The sequence below is a fragment of the Tachypleus tridentatus genome, chromosome 8, assembly GCF_004210375.1.
Source record: "Tachypleus tridentatus isolate NWPU-2018 chromosome 8, ASM421037v1, whole genome shotgun sequence".
In the NCBI taxonomy this organism is placed as follows: domain Eukaryota; kingdom Metazoa; phylum Arthropoda; class Merostomata; order Xiphosura; family Limulidae; genus Tachypleus; species Tachypleus tridentatus.
The window spans coordinates 108366101-108390552 of record NC_134832.1 but is presented as its reverse complement, the minus strand read 5'-3'; the positions used below and the strand labels follow the sequence as shown (position 1 = coordinate 108390552).

At 31.0% G+C, this 24452-nt stretch overlaps 1 protein-coding gene across 1 annotated transcript; it reads right to left on the bottom strand.

The window, feature by feature from the left end:
• Nucleotides 1–1043: 1043 nt before the first annotated feature.
• Nucleotides 1044–23510, bottom strand: LOC143223983 (protein archease-like). The gene is made up of 9 exons (XM_076452450.1): nucleotides 23505–23510; nucleotides 22393–22636; nucleotides 21151–21195; nucleotides 18061–18101; nucleotides 14433–14511; nucleotides 13634–13716; nucleotides 9130–9182; nucleotides 4354–4390; nucleotides 1044–1270 (listed from the first exon to the last, which is right to left on the bottom strand). The coding sequence occupies exons 1-9, from the start codon at nucleotides 23508–23510 to the stop codon at nucleotides 1181–1183; spliced, it is 678 nt and encodes a 225-aa protein (XP_076308565.1). The 3' UTR covers nucleotides 1044–1180.
• Between the last annotated feature and the right edge of the window lie 942 nt (nucleotides 23511–24452).

Here is a 24452-nt window from a genome sequence, read left to right as displayed (position 1 = left end):
CTACCACATTTTGAGGTTTATGAGGCATCTACTTTGAAATAATGTTAATCATTATGCATCAACATGATGTTTATCAGAAATTGTTTAAAAGATTTGTAAGGCAGGATTTTACCTTAATGAAACCATGTTCATTATTCACTAAAATTTTAAACCTTGTTAAGTAACTTTGCAAAGCATCTTTTATCATATGTCAGAAAGAATTAACATTTTTTGAAAAACTTTGTGATAGGTGTGGAATGTGAATAAGACTTTCTAGTTTATATCTAAGTAAAACAAGATGGTTGGAGACTATAATGTTAGATTGTATTGTAGCAATATTAATATCACAAGTTTGGAATCTAAATGAAAAAAATTCTGAAGTTCAAATACAGGTCAAAAAGTTACTTGAAATGTGCAAAATGAAACAAACAAACATCATGTGATACAAAGTGAGGATAAAGAATGTATCTAAATACATCTTTTTGAAATTAAGAAATTGAAATTAGTAGTTAATAAATCAGATATAAATACATTAGTGCAAAGTTGGTTGTTATACAATAATAATTATGTAATTCTGCAATAAGTTCATGACATGACCCACCTGTATCCAGAAGGTTAATACTGCCTTTAATCAGGATATTTGTTGAGTGCTGAAATTGTGAAACATCTACTTGGAATGGAAGAATTTTGTCACTTTTTTCAACTCTAACAAAAAAAAATGAGCATTGTTGTTTATTGCTTTATACTCTCTAATGATGAAAATCTTTACAAGTACTGAATAGTTAAGATGAATGGTATAGTAAAAATTATCTATACCAATATAGTAATTGATTCAGATCCTATAAACTAAAATTTATTTACATATAAAAACAGTAATTTCTTTCATTAAGAGCAAAATTTTACAATGGCCTGATGTAAACGACTCTAATCTAAACCTTTTGTATAGTTATAATACTTGTAAAGCATTTAAATGATCTGTGACATATATATGTGTGTGTATTAAAAGTTTTTAATTCAATTACTAATTTGAAAAAAACCTTTAATGAAAATATAAGAAAAAAATGTTGGTAGGCAAGGTTAGATAAATATCTTCCTTGAAGTTTAATGATATTGATGAATAATTACACAGAAATGTCAAAACAGATATTACAATTTTAGTTTTCTAAAATAACTAAAAAGTCAGACAGCTCGCATTGTAGGCTTAGATATCAATGATGACAAACACTTCATGCTGTCCTTCATTATCATAAACTTGCATATTGGAGTAAGTAATTGCTTTTACTTCAGTCCCCTGAAATTGAAAACAAAATTTTATATCAGTTTTACATATTTTCTTGTTACCTAAAATAATGTTAATTAGACGGGATATCCAATTTCCTTAAAAATCCTTTGAAATCTATAAAAATGACCAATTTAATACCAATCTGATTCTAAATATTAACACTACCTTTAATTTAATAATTACACTGCTAAAGATACTGTATTCAGAAGAGGAGTTAAAGTCTACAAAACATCATTTCTTGTGCTGGCTTTTTCATATATTGAGTGTTTACAAAAGAGTAAATTTTTAGTCTTCAGTTAGCTGCTTAGTATTTTCATGCAATGTGAACAAAAAACACCAACTAGTTAGCATTTTTTTAAAAGACATAATGGAAAATCTCAAACTCTATAGAAAAAGTTACTCCCTTAACAACAACAAAAAAACAAGGATAAGTGTTCAGAATAAACAAATACTCTGTGTGGTATCATACAACAACATTGTTGAAATGCTGTTATACATTATTCTATTGGAATTCCATACTAGGTCATTTAAGAATGACATTATTTCAGTCATGATCAATGCTACCAAGATATCTTACTTCACCTTTGATAAACACAAAGATTATTCTTTAGCTATCTAAGGCATTATACATTATGTAAATGTGCCTTGTTTTAGGAGTACATATAGATAGTTTACAAACTGCAGAAAGAAACCATATTACCTGTAAGAAAACAAATAAATACTTTGTGTGTGTGTGTGTGTATATACATGTTACATTTTTTTTATATCTCACCATGTGTGAAATTGAAAAGAGAATCAGCAACATAGGGATCAAATGCATTCCTTGATTTGTTGTACTCTCTGCTATTGACTGCAGTTTCACCTATTCAAAGCTCATCAGAAATACAGTTAGACCTCTTGCAATGCCGAAATGTACATAAAATTAATGGGGTTTTGAGTCCATTTTACTTACTATATAATAATTTCAATTAATTTTAGTTACTATTTGGTGAAGTAAAATTGACTCAAAACCCCACAGACATTAAACACAAACTCTGTTACAGGGAAAATATATGTAGCATTTTATGTGGATAATGGGATTGTCTTTTGTTGAAAGAAACATTAAAGAACAATAAAATGGGTTTTATATTGTATGGTTTATACTATCATGCCAAAAGTATCTATATATCTTCTGAATATATAATATGATGGCAGCATATAGGTCTGAAGGCAGGCAGTTAAGCAACTCTGTAGTGATTGCATTTTGTCAAATGCAAAGGATTGTGTTATTATGATGTGAGTCATAATTTATTCAACAGACCCATCTAAATAACATGCTCCATTGGACATGATGGACATTTTTTTTGGTCAACAGGTCAATGAGTTATTCTAAGAGAATAATACTATCCGAAATAAAGCAAGAACCACCTCTAGTTGCAGAACAATATTATCAATATTTTGGAAGGGCTCATCTGAGCAATAGTCTCAAACTTACAAGCATTTCTAGAAACACCAGTGATCATCATAGTGTAAGAATCTGGCTGACAGTAGGCTTCACAGAACAAGAGTAATTAGATTTCATATTATAAATTAACTCAATATCTAGAATTACATTTAACAACTTCTCACAGGACAGTTTATAAAGCCATTGCAAATAAAGCATGGCCAGTATCAGTACAGCATGATGTCTTTTAGTACTAGTAGGAAGTGCAAAAATATATGAGTAAATCTGGATACATAATAAAGAATCTGTAAAATTAAAAATATATAAAACTGGGAGAGGAGGCCAAAATATCCGAGTAATTTTGCAAGTTTGTTTTTCTTCATGATGAATAAAATAAGGTTAATAGGCATACTGGGAGTAATGTGTTTAAAGAAATTTCAGATATTTTTCTTTCATTAGTTCTGCCATTCTAAAAACCTGTGAATTCGTAAGAAAGCTTGCATGTTATAGAGAAAGTAAAAATGTGGAACTAAGAACATGGCAAAAAGAAATATCATGAATTTGGCCTAATGTAGAAATGTACATGAAGCTTAGTAATTGAGTGTGTGTATTTTCCTATGGCAAAGCCACATTGGACTATCTGCTATATTCAAGGAGGGCGATCGAATCCTTGACTTTAGTGATATAGATCCGAAGACTTACCACTGTCCTATCAGGGGACCTTGGTAACCGAGATTTTGAAAGATACTTAGTTATTATTCTTTCTTCAGTTTTGCCACCTATGTTGTGATTTGTTGGGAGAGTAAAAATGTGACCTACAGCAAGATGTAAAAGTATGACAAGATACCAATAATACAAATGTAGCTAGTTGAGGGGAAAGTGAGAATGTGTGTTTTGTTGTGAAAAATGAAAATGTGGCTTTCTGTATTAAACAAAATTGAATAAGCCTACTTGGAAGAACTAATCTTTTGGATAAAAAGAATGAGTAATTTGTTCTCGAAGGGTACAACCTCAGTTTTCAGAAAGCAAAGTCTAAATCAAACTTGTTGTACAGACAATAAAGTAAAAATGAATTTTTATATGATTTAAGTAAAAAACATATCTTGCTGTGTAAAAATAAAAATGTGTTACTGAAGCAAAAGAAAATATATAGTTTGCTGTAGTAAAACTCTGTGATGATATGGAAGAATAAGTGAGACATATACCTTGTTGGTCATAATTTAAAATTCTTGGAAAGCTTTTAGCAATGTCAAATTGTAAATTTTGTTGCTTTATTACATTTTTAAGGTTGTCATATAAAGCTTTTGTTACGTTTGTGAAACTTTCTTTTCAGATAATACTCTTTGATCATTTTTTTTAGCAAGCCTTTGTTATGGTGCCTTATCAGGGATTAATACATCCAATTTTTATATTTCATAAAATAAACAACAGAAAAAACAAATCTGTACGTTACTCATAGACAAAAGATGCATATAAATACACAGTTTCAAAATTAAATTTTAGTGTGTTAGTTTCATACCAACCCAGTATTCTGAGTGAGGCCCTTTCTATTTAGTACTTGGGTAGATGTTCAAGTTTGGTGTTTGGAACCAAAAAAGAAGCTGATTTAATTGTATTATGTATGTATCATTTCCCACATAAAGAAAAGTGGGGGAAAGTAACTGCTTACCTGAGGATGCTTACAAATATCAAATATTTCTCCATACCTAAAGAGAAACAAAAGTGAAAGTGATAATATGTAACAACACAGAAGTACATATATTTGTGCAAAATAGTTTACAAAAAGAGTTGAGAAATTCAGTGAATTTTGTGTTTAAATAATTGACTCCTGGGAATTGTAACAGTTCTTACTGTAATACACACAAATGAAAAAACAACAAAAGTAATGGCAAATAAATTTTTTAGTTTAAGCATAAAAAATTAAAAACTGGTTATCATTATGTATACTTAAATACTTCTTTTACACAAGCGTTTTTACTATATAGAATCACATTGTGGTTCTCCTTAATAAATTTCTAGATGCATGTGAACTTTGTTTTGAAAGTTAGCAAAATAGTGACACTGCAAGCTCAGTACTACTAATAATAGCTGGATCTTTACATAAACTAGCATGTTTACAGGAAGTACAGATTCAATATAAACACTTAAATACACAAATAAAAACTCAGCCATATCATATCTTCATATTTGTATTTCTTATACTTGTCTGCAGGTAATAAAAACACTTAACAACTCAAATATTTATTGTTATTAAGTTGCAGTCTTCTGTTCTTTCTGATACTTCATGGTAGGCCATCAGCCACGCTATTTTTCATTTCAATTTTAAAGGTGAATTTCTTATATATAAATCTAATGTTAAGCAAGATTAATTTTTAAATGAAACTCTAGGCACTGAAGTTATTTAGTTTAAATGCTGTTATTATTAATTAGCTATTACATGGAAGTTGTCTGTTATCCTCCAAACTTTTAACAGTTTTTAAGTAAAGAATAAAATTTAATGTGCAAATGTTTTTCTAAGTTGCCTTTTTTAACAGCTACTGATTACAGAAATATTCTTTCTGGAAATTTTGAAAATCACACAGTATTTGCATCTGAAAGTTCACAGCAGACAAAAGTGAATGCTACTTTGAAATTACAGTAAGCTGTCTCGAAGGAAAATGTCATGGAATAGCTATAGCTACATTAAATAGACAGAGAATTATTCTATATATAAAGGATATAGCCACCTTGAGTACCTGTAAAAATATTGGGTAACTTCAGAATTATACACCCTTCAGCACTCTAAGACATGTACTACATGTTGTACAAGATTCACAGTCACTAGTATAAACACATATATAAATTCTACATATGATTTAAAAACTAGAAGTTCTACCACACTTAATCACATTAAATTTTTCTTAAACTTACTAGACAAAAATACTATTTAATAAAAAAAATGTTTGTGTGTATCTGAAAACTTAAACAAATATAGGAGATTAACAGCACAGATGCAAGGTATAATATCACAGATGAAATGTTTAGCACTCACTGGTATGTATTTGTTCATGACAATTTCTTATTCTGTTGATAATAAGTGTGTGCCTGATTTGGAGGAATGAATATATATGTATGAAGCTTTCCCAAAGCAAACATTCATATGGGGAGATCAATAAATGTAGATAAAAAACAACAACAATATTTCAAACTAAAGGGGGGTGGAAGCTTTCAATATTATCTTGCAGTAGGAATTAACAGCGAAATTGTGTTTAAATATATCTCAGGATGGGTGGTATGGGTATAAATACTTTTACTAATGAAGCAGATAACAATGTTTCAACCTTCTTAGGTCATCTTCAGGTTAACAAAGATGAAGTTTTCCATGTTTAGTTTGACATGATAAGAAAAACTGAAATACCTAATATTCTAGCAAATTGTGGAAAAAGTAGTACTAATGAAATCTGTATACTATATATTAAGCAATACTATGAGTTTTGGGCTGTGATCTATAATCAATACTATAAAGTGCATGGGTGACAAATGCCTGTCTAAATACTGTAGTTACATGTTGAAAATTGCTTATAAAAACCTAGGCTGTTTGAAAGGTTGTTACAAAAGGGCTTTATGCTGCCTGTGTGGCACTATACAGATATTTAATAAATAAAAACAAATATATAGTATTGCTACATAAATATATATATACAGGGTGAGCCAAAAGTAGGTGGACAGCATTTGGAATAGGTTTATGTATCGGTCATATTAATGCAATTGTATATTATAACTATGTTGCAACTATATTATTTGTGTTATATAATTACAATTGTATAATTACATTTGTTTTAATTTAATCTGTTTTCTTTTTTTTTAGATTGTTAATAGAACCCATAATGTCAAATACTTTAAATACAGATAAAAGAATATGGGTGTTAAAAGAGTATTGGAAATCTCAAAATACTGAAACTGTAAGGAGAAAGTGGGTTGAAACATTTGATACTCCAGCTCCAAAAAAGACAAACCATTTACCCAGATCCGTGACAAATTGACGCCACTGGCTCAATCCTTAATGCTGCTAAAACTGGTCGACCCAAAACAGTCTGTACAGAGAATAATAAGCAACGTGTTGCCGATGCATTTGTTCAAAGTTCAAAAAAATCCACCAGAAGAGCTTCTATGGAATTGAACATACCACAAACCTCTATTAGGCGAATTATAACGCTAAATTGGGTTGAAACCCTATCGACCACAACTAATTCATGGCTTATTGGAGGATGATCCAGACAGGCGACTGCAATTTAGTGAAATTATGCTGAACAAGATTGAAGAAAACCCAGGAATTTTAGATAACATTGTGTGGAGTGATGAAGCTTCTTTTAAATTATCCGGTCATGTCAATAGACATAATTGTGTTTACTGGTATAGTGAGAACATGTATTTAACATTAGGACAACAGCTAAATCAGCCTGGTGTCAATGTTTGGGGTGGTATTTCAAGTTCTGGTGTTTATGGACCATTTTTTTTTGGATGGAACAATTACAGGAGATAAGTATCTCGAAATTCTAAGGAATCAAGTTGTTCCCCAGTTACAGCAACAACCTAATTTACATGACTTTTATTTTCAACAAGATGGGGCCCCTCCACATTATTCCAAAGGAGTTCGTGAATATCTTGATGAAACATTGCCATTGAAATGGATTGGTCAAGAGGTCCAATCGATTGGCGGCACGTTCACGGACTTGACCCTATGGATTTTTCTTTTGGGGAGTACTCAAGGAAAAGTTTATAGTCAAAAACCAAGAAGTGTCGGTGATTTAAAAAATTACGTAAGAGATGCATTTCAAGAAATTAATGCCCAGAGTGACTTGTGCAAAAATGTTTGTTGAAGCGTAAGAGGTAGACTTCAAAGCTGTGTAAATCAAGGAAATCAATTTGAGCATTTGCGTTAATAAATAACATTTTATTTTCATTAATATAATTGTCTTATTACATATAGTTGTACGTATACGTGATCTCTAAATAAATGTTTTTTTACTGTCCACCTACTTTTGGCTCACCCTGTATATATATATATATATATGCATCATAGCATTCTAATTACTTTCCTACTGGAGTTTCTACAATTTCTTTAAAATTGATAAAGAAGAACCACACTGTGACTACTTAATAGCCATACCTCATATAAATTGTTCTGGTCTTTACAGTGGTTTACCATATACAAATAGCAAAGCAAAGAAAGATATGTGCTAGATATAGTTTGAAAGATAAATATCTAAAAACCTTCTTTTAAAAGAACTTAAAGCACATGTATGAATAAATATCACTAGACAAACTAATTATCCTATCATACTAAATGACATTCTTTACTTTAAAATTCATAAAACTAACTGAGTTATGAAAATTGATATGGCTCAAAATTATAAAATTCCATTGATCATGATAGAGGTTCTTGTTAGCTAATTAGTGGCATTTTATTTTAAAATATACACAAAAATGTTGCAATGAACGAACTGGCTTAGACTTATAGATTTGAGAGAAATGTTTTCTTAATCATTAATCATCCAATAAATATTTACTGTATATGTATAAATCAAAATGGGCAAATATAAGAATTGGCCAAATTTTAGTGATTTATCAAACACAATATACTGGTTAATATACACCACAAATTATGATTTGTGAAGATATTGGTTAAATAATTTACACTACTGTTGCTATTAATTCATATTGTATCAAATATGAAAATAAAAATTAACTATTACTAGTTATCTTCACAATACTAAAGAAACTTCATCAATTATATAAAATATAATTTGGTGATTTAATATAAAGCTGTAGTTTCCAATGATAATAACTAGCAATTTTGACAGAAGCATGTACAATAGTTAATATGAAATAAAGTTGGTAGTGTTATAAAACCAATTACAATAACATTAACTGTACATGCTGATTCTTATACAAAGTATACATGCTTTATCAGATATATCACCAATGTGTTTTGCAAAAAATTATTTAATCCATGCAAAAAACACTAGTTTAAACTGTTTTAATTTTCACTGTTGCAAATATGTAATATGTACAAGGAACAGCTAATTTTCAGGTATTCATAAGAAGCATGTCTAAATAAAGTAATGGTAAACCATTAGACTTGAAATTTAGTAAAGTTAATTACATCAAAAGATTATAATTAAATTGCTGCAAATAACTTTTATGTGAGTACTTCAGTGATTTACAATTACTTTTTTAAGGTTAATTTGTATTTTTTGATTAGTTTGTAGATTTCAGCCTTAAATAAATTCCTTCTGAAAGGCCTGTATATTAACTGGGTTATGTCAGAATGAAATACCAACAGAAAATACACATAACTTATGATTAAATGCAACCTAAAGTTTTTTAATGTTTCTAACTGGATTATATTATATTTAACAATTTACATCTATTATAAAGAAAATATAGAAAATTTGATACTTACCCCCTGGCTTCAATCTTGAAGTTTTCTTTGTCAAAAGATAAAATCTTTACTTTCTGGAATAAGAAGGTTTACATTACTACATGTTAAATGACATATGTAACTTGAAATGTTTAATGTAGGTGTGATTATATAGAAAATGTCATATTTGAAGTGGTTTAAACTTAAAAACCACTGGTGTTATGGGGACAAAATTTTACTAGAGGTATATTAATAATTGTAGGTTTTATTCACAAATGTATGGATGTTATATATGTAACATTTAAAATCATATAATGCTGCTAAGCTAAATCACTTTTCTCACAAGCTAGCATTGCATTTGTTTTCCTTCACTCTCTCTCTCTCCAGACTATACAAGATTGGTTTGTTTTGTTTTTGAACTTTGCACAAAGTTACACAAGGGGTATCTGCGTTGCTGTCCCTAATTTAGCAGTGTAAGACTAGAGGGAAGGCAGCTAGTAATCACCACCCATTGCCAACTGTTGGGCTACTCTTTTACCAACGAATAGTGGAATTGACTGTAAAATTATAATACCTCCACGGCTGAAAGGGTGAGCATATTTGGAGTGACGGGGATTCGAACCCATGTCCCTTAGATAATGAGTCGAGTGCTTTAATCCACCAGGCCATGCCAGGGTTACAAGATTGGTGATTTGGATAAAATGTGTTTAGTGTGCAGGATACTGGGAGAATTAATAAACATTTTCTAAAACAGAGGATGCTTACTGAAGTTTATTTAATGGATAGGTTTGGTTTGTTGTTTGGTGGAAAACGTATTGAGTACCTTCATTATCTGTTTTTTGAAACATCATTTACTATATCCAAACATTTTCAATTAACACAATTCTTAATATTTTCCTGGTGAAAATTTGGTTACCATAAAACACACAGCTTTTTAATAAGTTTCAATTTTGGACATCATTATAACCAATCTTGTATAAAAAATAAGGTTGTGAGGATTTTAGACATAAAATAAATATTATTCACAAACATTGATAAAATATCTTAGGATTACCTAATTACACAATGGCATTTGGGTCATATAGTTTACTCTTGCAGTCATATTGTATTAATATAAAATAAAAATCTTCAAAATACAAAATGACATTTATTAACAAGTGTTTTTTATCAGTTTAGTGTTCTTGAAGCTTCCCTTTTGCTCAAACATATGAAACATGGAAATAATATGACAAAATGTAGCTGATGTTAAAGCTAATGCAATATTAAAATCAAAGCTATAATATGTAGGCATGTTTCTTGTTTCTAAACATTCTGTAAAATGGAAACACAGAGTTGAGTGCATTATATTAAAATTAATTTGAATGTGTAAATCAGTAAGTCATGTACCAACAGCAGCAGAAATAAATTTTCAGTAGAACAGCATGCAGCAAAACTACATTTTTACATGTGACATTTTTTAAGTAGCAAGATGCCACCAAAAGTTATCACTTTTGGAAAGGTTATGGAAGAGTTCTTTTTACACAAAATATTTATACACTCACATCATAAAGACGTGTTCATATAGGGAATTCAGAATTAATAAAATGGGTCCTTTGTACTTAAATGTTTTGTAAAATAAGGAATACAGATCAATTTGGGTTATGAGAACCATCCAGAAAGAGACCTGTGACACAGTAAGTAAAATGGTGTATAACAGGTGAGAATCCATGTATACAAAAGTATCAAAAGCTGATCAAATGTCCCAGGCAATAGTATTCAACATTAATAAGCAGGATTATAAATTAGATGGTCTATAGAAAAATGTATGAAGATCTGGTGTGCTATGTATGTGTAAGCTTAACATTGGAGTCTTTTATAATGGAAACTATGCAGCACAGCTCTCAGACAGAGCATGACCAAATATGGATTACAAACTGTAATAATGTTGTAAGGATTCAAAATCATTTAAATATAATTTATTCAACCTCTGTATATTTGACATGTATATTTCTTGTTAACCTCCTTAGCAGTTACTCTGAAACAGTCTCAGGGTGATCAAGCTGAACAAAAATCATTCTTCTGAGGTAACAACAGGGTAAACTTTATAATTCTGCAGTGTTTAGCACAAGGTTTACGTAAAACACTACTGCTATCTGACATCTTTAAACACCCAGGGTAGAGACAGCACACAAGTACACACACACACAGAGACATGCAAACACAGAGCTCTGTATACAATGCTTACTTCAAGTATTACCACATCAAATCTAAATTCTAATAACTGAAATCAGATTACAGATAAATAAATATCCAGATTTTTATTTTGCAGAAATTTATATTACAATATTTTCCTGCTTCTAGGACTATTGCACCAGAGAGTTGCTGATTACTGAAATTTATGTTTGTCCATTTTATTTCTTACATGCAAGTAATACAGTTCAGGCATGAATATGGGCTTTGTAGAAAAGGATGAGAGGTTCTAGCTCAAAAGAGGGTGTAGGTGGGAGTTTTATAAGCAAATTTGGCCCTTTTCTTCTTAAAATGTCTCAAAAAAAGGGTCTGCATCCATCACTGTACCCACTTATGCAGTATATGCAAGAAAGATTTGGGTGGCTGCTACCTGTTTTAATATCTATCATTGGTAAATTTAATTTCATAATAAGATAGCTGAATATTTTGGAAAATGAAAAAATGGCAAAATATGGTGCAATAAATTCACCAACATAAGAACAAGGAGTTTAATGCTTTCATTACATTAATATAAATGTAACAGGAGTACTGCTTCTTCCAAAAGCTGTTGCAATTCATAAAATTTTAAAATAGAGCTTACTAGCATATCAAGGATGTTCTTCCTATCTCCCAACTATAATCACTCCTTACTAATTATGTATTCATGCAATGTTTTCTTGAATTTGTTTAAATTTTATGCCTCCATCACTCTCAAAGACAACCCTCCAACAAGTTTAGAGATCTTAATCTATCGTCATAGAACAATCCCACCATGCCAGGTATCATCCTAGTGGCTCTTCTCTGAACTTTCTCCAGCAATTTAGTGCCCTTCTTGAGGAAAGGAGCCAAAAGCTGTATACAGTACTCTAAATGAGGCCTTACAAGTGATCAATACAGTGAAACAATAAATATTCCTTGTCTGTACTTAATATTTCTCTACATGCTACCAAAACTTCTATTAGCCCTACTGCTAGCCTACAATATGCTGTTCAGATCATTTAAGTGATTTTTCATCATAACATCACAACATTTAAATGCACACTGATTACTATTATAATATTGGAAATCCGGAATCCTTGTTACAAATTGCACCTGTAATATCAGAAATCTGGAATACTTATTATTACTACTTCTACTAACATGACATGCTTAATGCTTTTTATTATTTACTTCTCTGAGTGAAAAGTGATTTTCATGTTAAGATTAAAAACATTTTTCTTCATCTGAAAAACCTTCAAATTTCATTTTTGTAATTTTTAAAATCTCCTAAATAAATATCAGTCTTTTATCAGGAAAACTTTATATTTTTTATCTTATTTTCTCTACCATAATTCTACAAAGAGTCAGTCAACTTGATTAACTTTATAATCATAATAAAATCTTAGGAAATGAATGTAACTTACCCTTTTTTTCTTTCTAGAATGACTATAGATTGTAAAAGGAAACTGCAATTGTTAATTCTAAATAGCTTAAAGCTTTTAAAGTACATGTTACTTTTATTGTTTATTGCCCTTTGAACTATGTACAACTAACAATCCCATCACACAAGTTGTAAATCATATGGCAAATTTGCAGTTCATAGTATTGTATCAAATTGCACATTGCATGAGCTGCTCACAAGCATAACTTGAAGATATTTTTTTATTATTTTACCTAATCTAAAATAATAAGTTTCTAATTTTTGCACTTTAGTTACTTTCATAATAATAAATAGATATTACATGTGACAAAAAGAAAAGAAATAAAGTACTTTCCTGAGTTGTCTTCTTTTTTGCTATTAACTACTGGAGAAACTTAAGCCTACTTTTAATAGTAATGATCCTACTACACTATTACACTACAAATTCATATACACTAATGAAGTAGTTCAAAATTTTGAATGTAATTGTAAAAAGGTGGTGATGCGCATTTTGACCTATCACTTGCAAAATAAGAATGTCAAATATACTGCACCTAAGAACACTGAATACCATACAAAAAGAAAACACTGTTGTACAACTATCAAAATTTGTCTGGCTTTCTAACTACATGTTTTAAAAATTCTGCTATGCTTGCCAGTTTGATTCTCATGAGAATGAATTTAAAATTGAATGATAAAATAGACAATGCATAGCTAAACAGCATGATGTAATACATCATTTGATAGATTAATACTTTGGCTTTCTATTGGTTATAAAAAATGTATTATGAAATGTCACTTGCAAAATAAGACTGTCAAATACAGTACTAAACATATTTTTGTAAGAAGATTTAAATGTTACAAATTAAAAGGAAGAAAGTTCAGATACAAACACTAATACATTTTTATGAAGATGCAAAAAAATGTATGTTAACCCACCCTTGCAATGAAAAAAGGTTCTGCACTGAATATGTACAAGAGTTCATCCAAGAAAACATACAGCAAGCCTAGCAAGTCTTCAGCTATTGGAGTGAAAAGGATAGTTTATCAATAAGCACATTATCAAATTAAGCATATATAAAAGAGCTTGACTGAGAAACAAAAACACAATATACACACATGAAATATGAGTTTTACAGTTAGTGTTGATACACTGCTAACTATTGTAATACTGGTTTCTGTAAATGTCAATTTTACTTCTCTTTTTGAACCATTAGCAGAATGTTTTCTTTATTTTTTAATGTTTCATATGTAATGTTCTTTATCTTGTTGTGTTTCAAAAATTTCTGTCTTTAAATAAATCATCAAAGTTTCACTTTTGTATACACTTTTTTTTTCACATTCAGTTTTGAAATAATGCACACAAATATCCTTCATGGAAAGATCACTAATACTTTAAAGTTATGAAATCATATAACAAACATTATACATATGACCAGTATGAAATTACATTTTTTGAGTTACAACAAACACTAGTATCCCAAAGAGTAATACATCACTGCTATTCATTTGTTCAAACTTAAGTTTTGTTTCTTATTTATGCACTCTTTACTATGCTTTCATCATGGTGAACAAACCCAAATAATTTGCAATAAAATAACTTCAAAATTATGGTGAACTAAAATGAATAATACAAATACAGACATTTTCATAACTTATTACAAAGAGAAATCCTGCATTTTTAAGAAATTAGAATATCTGAGATGGATTAAATTTGAGATTACTGTGAATAACTCACATTCTACTTTGATGTCTTTGGTCATGAGGATATCGACCTTCTCAATTTCAGTCATATATCCAAACATGCCTACTGCTGCCTAAAATGTCCAGTATAATAAAAAAGTAAAACATGTAAGTTACCACAATAGCTACAATTTTTATTGCTTAATGGTACAAATAATAGGTCTTTATCTGTTGATTAACATAACAGTATTTTTCTGTATACATGAAAGAAAACAACAACAGTCCTCTCATTAGATTATTGTATTTAACTTATGTGATTTAAAAATACATTTTCACATTAAATAAAGTGATTATTAAGAAATATTTGCATTGCATAATACCAATTATCTTTAATTATACGAGGTCTGTTCAAAAAATATGCGGACTGTTTGAATTGCACGGCTCCAGTTGGTTCCAGGGGAATCCACTTGGTGTAGCTAGGTTCGCACAGATCAGCTGATTACGATGCCATTTCCCGATTGCAGATATCTTCATTTGTGTATTAGCTACGCAGTTTTAAGTGAAGTGCGATTTTTTTTGTTTGGCGGATTTCAGAATGAATGACCTGAAGGAGCAACGACTTGCTGTGAAATTTTGTGTTAAACTTGGAAAATCTGCGACTGAAACTTTTGCTATGCTTAACACGGCTTACGGTGATGTTGCTATGAAGCGTACGGCATGTTTCAAGTGGCATGAACATTTTAAGAATGGTCAACAGTCTATTGAAGATGATGAGCATCCTGGACGTCCTTCCACGTCAACTGACGACCCACACGTCGACAAAATCAACACCCTGGTGTGGCCAAATCAACGTCTGACTGTCAGGGAGCTTGCTGAATAGTGTGGGATATCAATTGGATCTTGTTACGAGATTTTGACTGAAAAATTGAAGATGCACCGCATTGCTGCGAAATTTGTGCCTCAGAACTCGTGTGTTTTTGGCCAAACACTCGATCACTGTTCTTCCCCACCCCCCCTACTCACCTGACCTTGCTCCTTGCGATTTTTTCTTGTTCCCCAAACTCAAAAAACCCTTGAAAGGAAGAAGATTTGAGACGATTCCCGAGATTAAGGCAAATGCGACGAAGGAGCTGGAGGACATTACAAAAGAAGCGTACCAGGACTGTTTCAACAAGTGGAAACACCGTTGGGATAAGTGTGTGCGTTGGGGAGGAGAGTACTTTGAAGGGGTCCCAGACTTGTAACTTCTAAATAAAGTACATTTTGTTTTATGACGTCAGTCCGCGTATTTTTTTAACAGCCCTCGTACACTAAAATTAACAAAAACCTCTTTGCTAAAGTTATGCAAGTATTTTTTCACAAAGTAATACTTGGAGTAAACCTCAAACCAAAACATTTATTGCTATCCTATACTTTAACATAATAATTAAAAGGTTTAGCTGTTGTTGTTTAAAAATATACAAAAAAGCTACATTTACAATTAAAATGTGTTGAACCTGATTACATAACGTAAATTTTGATTTTTTTTTACTTCTATCAATTATGTATAACATCAATTACATTATTTTTGTTATATAGTTTTTGATAATAGTACAAATTTTGCTTAATCTTGAGATATTATTGGGTTTATGGCTAAGAATACTGTTAACAACAAGTGTACCAAACTGATGAAGCTATGCATTCTAATCTTTATATGTAAAAATGTAAGAAACATATTTAATTAGCTATACTTATTACCAAGTTGCTTTGATCAAAAGTTACTATTAGTTATCCAAGTCCCTCTGCACAGAGGAGTGATACAAGAGAAGTTAATCTGTACAAAAACAATGTACATGCAGTAGTTATGAAGATATTAACATCCTCTCAAAATACATGCAACTGTAGATACTAGATCTAGTGTTCACACAGGGGGTAGTCATGCAGTTTATTATTAAGGTCTATCAACCATAACAAGTGAAAGAAAAAAAATGTTTTTTTAGGCACTACCAGTTCTTTCACATCAGAACAATGAAGTAAATGCTAGGCTGTCATCTTGAGATGTGTCCTATCACACTTTTACCTATACCAGACATAACTGAGGTATTGTCTGAAGAAAAACTAAGACAGTTTTCCCATGAAATTTTCCTCTTTGTCAGTTCATGGTCCTAAAGCTTGAAAATATTCTCTCCCTTTGAAGCTTCTTTCCATTCCACCATTGTCAAAAGAGAACAAACAATTTTTTCAAGCAAAGGGTCAAGATATCATACAACCACTGGATACAGTTTTGAGTCATCCATGTCTGTGGATCCATCTGTGGCTAACTGTAAACACTGTTAGTAAGTATGCTTGAAATCATTTTGTCATCTTCACAATCCAACATTTGTACAACGGCTGTAGTTTTGGTTCTAGCACAGCCATATTTTTTTGCTATATCAGAGTCTGGGAACATTTTTCTGAATAGATGTCCTGCATGATTGGCTACAGCTAAGAGTAAATTATGAGCATTGACAAATTGCGTGAACATCACTTCTGCATTTATGGTTTCATATTCTGAATTCTTACTCATAAACGTCATTATCTGCATTGTTTGTCTTCACCTCAGCCCTTTGTTGGTGAGATTCCGATTTTGTATGCCTGGAACAATCATTTATCCCGCCATGCGCCACAGAAAAATTGATGTGACAAACTGTACAAAACGCATGACTGTCACTGATTTTTTGATGGAATGACTGGAGATTTTGCACTATATTCTTTCCTAAGTTTTTGATTCACAGTTGTAGTTCTTTTAGATTTGCCAGAAACAAGACAATCTGGTGAACGAGGCCTCTTTTTTTCCATCTTGTGAACAATCGCATTGATGTTTCTATGCCACTTAGAAAACGAGAAATACCCATCTACATGAGCACTGATTGGCTGACAAGCATTGATGACATAATTATGGATTCCTCCACGTACCCAGTATGGAGAAGCACCCCACTCAAACTATTGGTAGACGTCGGAGATACAAATATGTTTTATTATTTCAAGCACAAACATGATTATCGCAAGTAGCCATTTGGACTACGTCTTCTATTTATTATCAAAATTTATTTGTATCTCACTAGAAATTTTCTTTTCACCCCTTTCAAGCCCTGGGGGAACAATTTATCAATTTATTGTATAGACCTATGTAATATATAATAATTTGGGAGTTGCAATGAGTCGTAATGTATACATCAAAATCGTAACGGTTGGCATCTCTGTACTAGTGATTAATTACTTAATTTAGCCAAAAGCTGAATTTCCAACATTGTAGAGGAAACCCACTTCCCTGTAAACCATTGTTCTTGATGAACTGTACAGTACCTTACATAAAAACCAAAGCTTTTATAACAGGGTAGATATGTCATGAGCTTAAAGTTACTAACTACACCTTAACCTTTTGCATCTTAGAACTTTTATTACCAATTTCATATTTGATCATACCAGTTAAATACAGTAATTTTTAATCATCATTTATATTACTCATCAGCAAAAATGTAGTTCCAGTTAAAAAAAAAAAGTTATGTAAATGTAACAACCCATTATTTTCTATATTGTGCTCCATTTAATCAACACTAAAGTTAAAATAATGTTCAATGAAACATCAGATGTTATTTATATATTTTAATAATTAAGAAAAAATAAAATTTTCTATATCTATTTTCATAAATACAAAACCTTACCTGTTCAAATGTTTCTGTTAAATCATCTCCCCCTGAAATTTTTTGTCATGGAAAAATTTGTATAATAATAAACTATACAGTGTAAAAACAATTCCTGATACACAATAAATTTTATTGTTTAAAAACAGATTTTCACACATTTGCATACATACTTATTCTTATCAGTAAATCACATTGTTTAAAAATAGTTTTTCATATACATGCTTGCAAACTTTTTCTTATAAGTAAACTGCAATGTTTAAAAATAGTTTCTAACATACTTAATAGGTAGGCAAACAATGATTCATAAGCATAAGGAAAAGTTTTACTCATAGTGGAACATACTACATGTTTCAACATGGTCTGTCTTCTTCAGGTAAGATCAGTACTAATAAATCTAAGGTTTATATACCATTACAAAGACAAAAGGAGTTAAAAGTGATAGAAATGGTATCTGCAAATAGCAAGATATAGATAGACATCAAGTCTACTTAATACTTGAATAGACCTTGACAAATATGGCCAATGTTGCTTTGATGATTTTTACAGTCTCTAAACATCTAAAGATTAAAAGTGATAGAAATGGTATCAGAAAATAGCAGGACATAGGTAGACCTCACATCTGCTGAAGTGTATGAATAGTGAATACTTGAATATACTTTGACAAATATGGCCAATGTTGCTTTGATGATTTCTAGTCTCTAAACAGTCTTTCTTTTTTGTTTTGGGTTGGTATAGGAGAATTTCATCCCAAAGTATTTTGTGACTCATTTCATATTGATGATCTTAAGGTGGATAATTGGAAATCAGTTCTATGCATACAACTTTTATGTTCTTTGAATCTTATTTCTAACTGACATGATTTTTGTTCTGTATTTCTTTTCACAATCACATGGGTTGCTACATATGTTCCATTTCTGTTCTTTCAACAGGGATGCTTTCAAGTTAGGTTGTAAGATGTCAATTATATGTGAGGATTTGAATACAGTTTTAACATCAATGATCAAATTATTAAAAATTCTTGTAATTTCATTAGCAATTTCTGGCACAAAAGAGAATGAAATAAATCTGTTGTGTTTTTTAAAGCATAATATTTTTCACTGTTTTAAAATCTGATATAAGCTCTATCTATGATACTGGGGTTAAAACCATTCATTTACTTAACATATACCAATATCATGTCACATGCTGACATTATTTCCATCACATTTAATCCCTATTGTCTTTAGCATGGTATTCATATACTTTGATTGATTTAGTGAATATATAATATTGTAAATCTGAACTTTTGTACTCATCAGATTTCTAGAATATCATTATTGCAATTGTGGCATGTTAATTTTTTTTTTTTTCAGTACAAGCTTTGCTCTCATGAGTGATACTTCTAATAGGAATAAAGCTTTCACTGAAAGATAAATTAACACTTTTTTGTACATAAAACAATATAATACATCATTTGATAAATGAATACCTTGGTTTTCTATTGATTATACTTAATACAGTATTAAACATGAGAGAGAACTATTGACAAATCTATAAAGACAGAATGTGATAGGTGGGTGTAACAAGTGTGGTTTGATTTTTCTATTTGACAGCTATGTAACCAAACAAAATTGAAGTCTATGAGAAGTATGCATTGCCTAAGCAATGATGACATTGTAATAAGTAATTTACATTAAATTCCATACTTCTTCGAGGTCCAGCAAATAAATTAGAGAAAAAGGGATGCCTGATGAAAAAAAAAAAAAAATCACATTTCTCACACTAGGGGAAACTCAGGACTTTTTTCTGTATTGTCTTATAAATTAAAAAATTAATACTCATATACTATTAAAATATGGATTATTAGCTATATTTTATGCTACACTAAATGGTATAACATGAGCAAAAAGTAGTTTAATTAAATTTTGAATGTGACTTACTAATAACATTTTGGCATGCTAAGTAAAGGATGCCTGTAGCAAGAGCGTTAAATCAAATCAGTATTCTCCTCCACATTAAAAGTTATTGTATTACATGGTTATTAATCCAGTCAAATCACCTGAGAAAATTTGAGATTGCTAATAAACTGCCTTCAGCAGTATAAGAACACTTCATTTTACTAGATCTGGTCACATCAAGGCAAAGTGTAAATATTGTGAGCAGACTATTTACACTTCAGAAAAAAACTTAACCTGCTGACACATCTGTTAATATGAACTATATTCTATGTAAGTTATAGAATATAGGTAAATTAAATTTTTCTTGTGATAAGCTATATTTTTTATATATATATATATTTTATTATAAAGTATGCCCCCTGCTGAAACAGCAGTAAGTCTTCAGATGTACAATGTCAGTCAGGGGTTCAATTCCCCTTGGTGGTTACAGCAGATAGCCCAATGTAGCTTTGCTATAAGAAAATACACGCATTGCAAACTATATTCTATAGTTAAAACTAAATTTCTCATGTTTTTAACTATATACATAATTTTATTTTTCATTATATTTTATTATAAACTATATTCTATGTTGTATAATTGAGATACATTTTTGTATTTCTAGCAAAATCATGAAGCAGAGCTACAAATGTCTAGATATGGCTCTGGTACTTCTGCCCAGATGTAGCAGCATACTATATAGAACCAACTAAATATACGTTTACACACACTTGTCAGAAGCCCGTCACTAACAAACTTGCCACTTTTATTGCCAGTACACTGCAACCCTTCTCAGTGGTGAAGTCAAAAGATTTTCAAGATCTAAATAGCAACCATGTATTCTTAGCATATTTTTCCCAGTCACATGCATATGTCCAGAAGGTTGATTGAGAGTAGGTTTGATGATGAAATATAATAAAAGTTATCTCTCTACTGCATTTGTACCCAACATCAATGTCACTTTAGATATCTGGAGTAGCAAACAAATGTGCAGCTTTCTTGAGTCACTGATCATTTTATACCTTACTAGAAAATGCAAACAGTCATGCTGGCATGTCAGTGTTTCAAGGGGTCAAAACTGATAACAATGCAACTCAATACAATAAAGTAATAAACCTCTTTCACATCAACAATAAAGTGTCATATATGATACCTGATAATGCATCTGACTTCATCAAACGTTTCTGCTTACCTGGATTTGAACTGCAAAGACCATCTATAGTGAGAATGATGATAGCTCATCTGCAGATAGTGACTCAGAAGATGAACTATTGGATGAATCTAAATCAGCAGACAATGTATTCAAATTTCTTCCTGAACATTATCCCTGCTTTTCCCACACTCTACAGCTTGTGGTTAAGGATGGCATGAAAAAAAGTAGGACTACTGTTAAAAGTAACTTCTAAAGTATCAGCCATTGTATCATCCATTCAGAAAGCAATGCAAGCAACAGAGCTACTTGAGGAAGAGGCCAGAGTTCAGTTGCTATCATGAACATAATGAAATTTAGAAATTAAGATGATAAAATCTTTACTGAAAATTCCCCAGGAGAAATTAGATAATCTAGGTACTGGTATATTAAAACTAACTTTTCACAACTGAACTGTGCTTGCATATTTGATAACAATACCTACACCTATTAAAAAGGCAACAGGTTTCACCCAGGGTCAGAACATCATTGACAGAATAGAATCCAGATATATGTGTACTGTGTAAGATTTTTGGGGTACGGAGCAAGAGAAAATATATACTGTGTGTAAAATACCATGCAAAAGTGTTAGGAATAAAGTCAAAAATTAGATTTCAGGTTACTTTCAAAGATCAATGGAAGGTAAACCACTGGTGGAACATCAATATTTTATTCATCTTTACTGTTAGTACAACAGAAACTCTGTAGAAGTGCTTGAGTTCAGCAAACAATTAATACTTGTGTGCTGCCTTTTGCTTTAATAACTGCAGACAGTCTTTCAGACATTGTTGCAACACATTTAATCAGTAACATTTGGAATTTTACTCTAAATATCTCTAATATACTACCATAATGTTTATTTGGGGTAACTTTTGATTTGTAAAGTTTCTGATAAATCAAATCCTATACCTACTCAATTGGGTTGAGATTGGGCCTCTGTGGGACCCATTGCATCATTTGAATGATTCCAACAGTTTCTAAGTAATTTCTGCATAGGATGGATGATTATTTAGGGTCATTATTTTGCTGATGGTAGAATCCTTTACCAATAATATGCAAACCACTGGCTATACCATGACAGATCAGTATCTGATGGTACATGTGCTGGTCCATTATTCCAAATAATTTGCAAATACTTCTTGTCACCTCAAAACTATCACACTGCCTTCCCCATGCTTCATGGTAGAAGTTATGCATTCAAGTATCTTTCTTTTCCTTTACATCTTATGGATGTACAGCCTATACTTTGAACCATATATTTCAAACTTAGACTCATCTGTCCATAACACCCTTTTGTAATCATCAATAGTCCAGTTTTGAACTTTTTAGCAATTTGGAGATAAAAGTAAAGTTTTTTTTTAACTGCTACACTATCAAACATTCCATTCTTGCTGAGTCTTCTTGATACTGTACTTCTGGATACTTTGCTGTCATTTGGTAGATGGTTCTTTTTATGATGCCCAAAATCAGTGGCAGTCTTCCTACTGTCCTGAAGATTGCATAAACAAAGTTACTTAACTGTTTTGTCTCTTCTTTTCCTATTTTTAAATTTATGTCTCAGTCTCAGGATCTAAGGTATATTTGACAGTGTTTGGGGCACATTTCAAGCCTGCAGCATTTGTCGAAGAGTCCAATCTCTAATGACAATTCTCCATGCATTTTGAGCCATGGAATGACAAAAAACTTAACATATATAGTGTTAAACACCATTTTACCAAGGCTTATTTGTGGAGTACTATTAAATTGATTTCTTCTAGAACATACTGGTACCATATGCTAGCTTCTTTTTACATAGTTAAGACACTGCAAGTGGTGCCATGAGAGTTATTTCAGACCCTATATTTGATCAGTATGTTCATTCAAGCAGAACTATTATGACATGCTCTAGGTACAAGTATATGGGAATCCTGAACAATAGTAAGATTTCTCACCTAGCTCATTCAGTGTTGAAATTTACATTCTGTAATGGCATGGAAGATTTAGCCCCATAAAATGAAAATAATATTCTGCTGTTCTCACACTTTTGCAATGTGAATATTTGATTAATTTCATTCATCAGTGATGTAATAGAATGGTCAGTTTGCCAAGCAGGATTTTAGAGATTGCATGCCATAGATTTTGAACTTTGTAACATAAACTTTTTAATATTATGTTGTATAGTGGGAAAGATTGTCAAACATGAAGGAAATAGGCAATGTGGGATGGTTTACCCTTCTGAAAAAGTGAAGCTAGGGTAATGTCAATAAATATTTGTACAACCACAGAACCAAAAGAGGAATGTAAACTCTGTAGTTTCTTTGTTGCCTTAAAAAAAACCAACTACCTCATCTTCAGAGGATACAAAGATCAAGACCTACCTTCATGGCCCTTGCATGCCTGAAAAAAGCAACCCTCTAGATTATTGAAAGATCCATGAAAGAAACTTTCCTTCCTTATTTCTACTAGCCAAAGCTACCCAAGTGTTACAGCATCCTCTACCCCTATTGAGTGTTTTCTCAGCATCAAAGGAACACTTGGAGGTGATAACTACTACCTCACTGACAAGATTTGAGAGATTGACATTCATAAAAACAATGGGCAGTCATCATGTCTGTGTCTCCTTTAAAAACATTTTTTTCTTCTAAAACTTTATTATTGCATTATTTTTGAAATATTATTTTTGTTTACATTTTGTTTAATAAAAGTATTGAAATCTTATTGTCTGCTGTTTCATCATTATTTCTTATTATCTTATCATATATTCATGAATACATTCTAATGTATTTGAATACTTAGCATTTTCTTGTATTTGTTTTCCTTTCATATTCATAAAAATATGAAGTATTTGTATTCAATTACTGATCTCCACTATTTGTCCCATCCCTGTCACTCAAACATTTTCTTTGTTTGCATACACAACAGCACTAAAAAGCAATACAGAAAATCACCAAAAAGAAGGCTGATAGCCAAAAACAGTGTAGTTGCAGTTTCTTGGTGCTTAGAGAGAATATTTCACTTTCATGTTGTACAGTCAGTTAGTGATACTTCCACATAAGTTATGTTTACAACTATTTAACTATAAAGCACAATTAACATGTTTTTTATCACCATGTAACTGAAATAACACTAAAACATTTCACTTTTTATCAGTCACTATAAAAATGTTTTTTTTTCAAATATGACATATTCCAGAGCATATGCAAATGAAACTACTCATCTAATAGACTTCAGACTTTCTTCTTGATTAACCCTTAAATTAACTTATTTCATAATATTTACTAATTATGGAGACTATCTTTTTTTTAAAAGATCAAAACATATTCAAA

Excerpts from the sequence above, each read along its gene's own strand:
- LOC143223983 (XM_076452450.1), bottom strand. Across the intron at positions 18,102-21,150 it reads TCTTTGCAGTTCAAATCCAG|AAATTTCAGGGGGAGATGAT; the intron begins GTAAGCAGAAAC and ends TTCCATGACAAA. Across the intron at positions 4,391-9,129 it reads TTCAAGATTGAAGCCAGGGG|GTATGGAGAAATATTTGATA; the intron begins GTAAGTATCAAA and ends GTTTCTCTTTAG.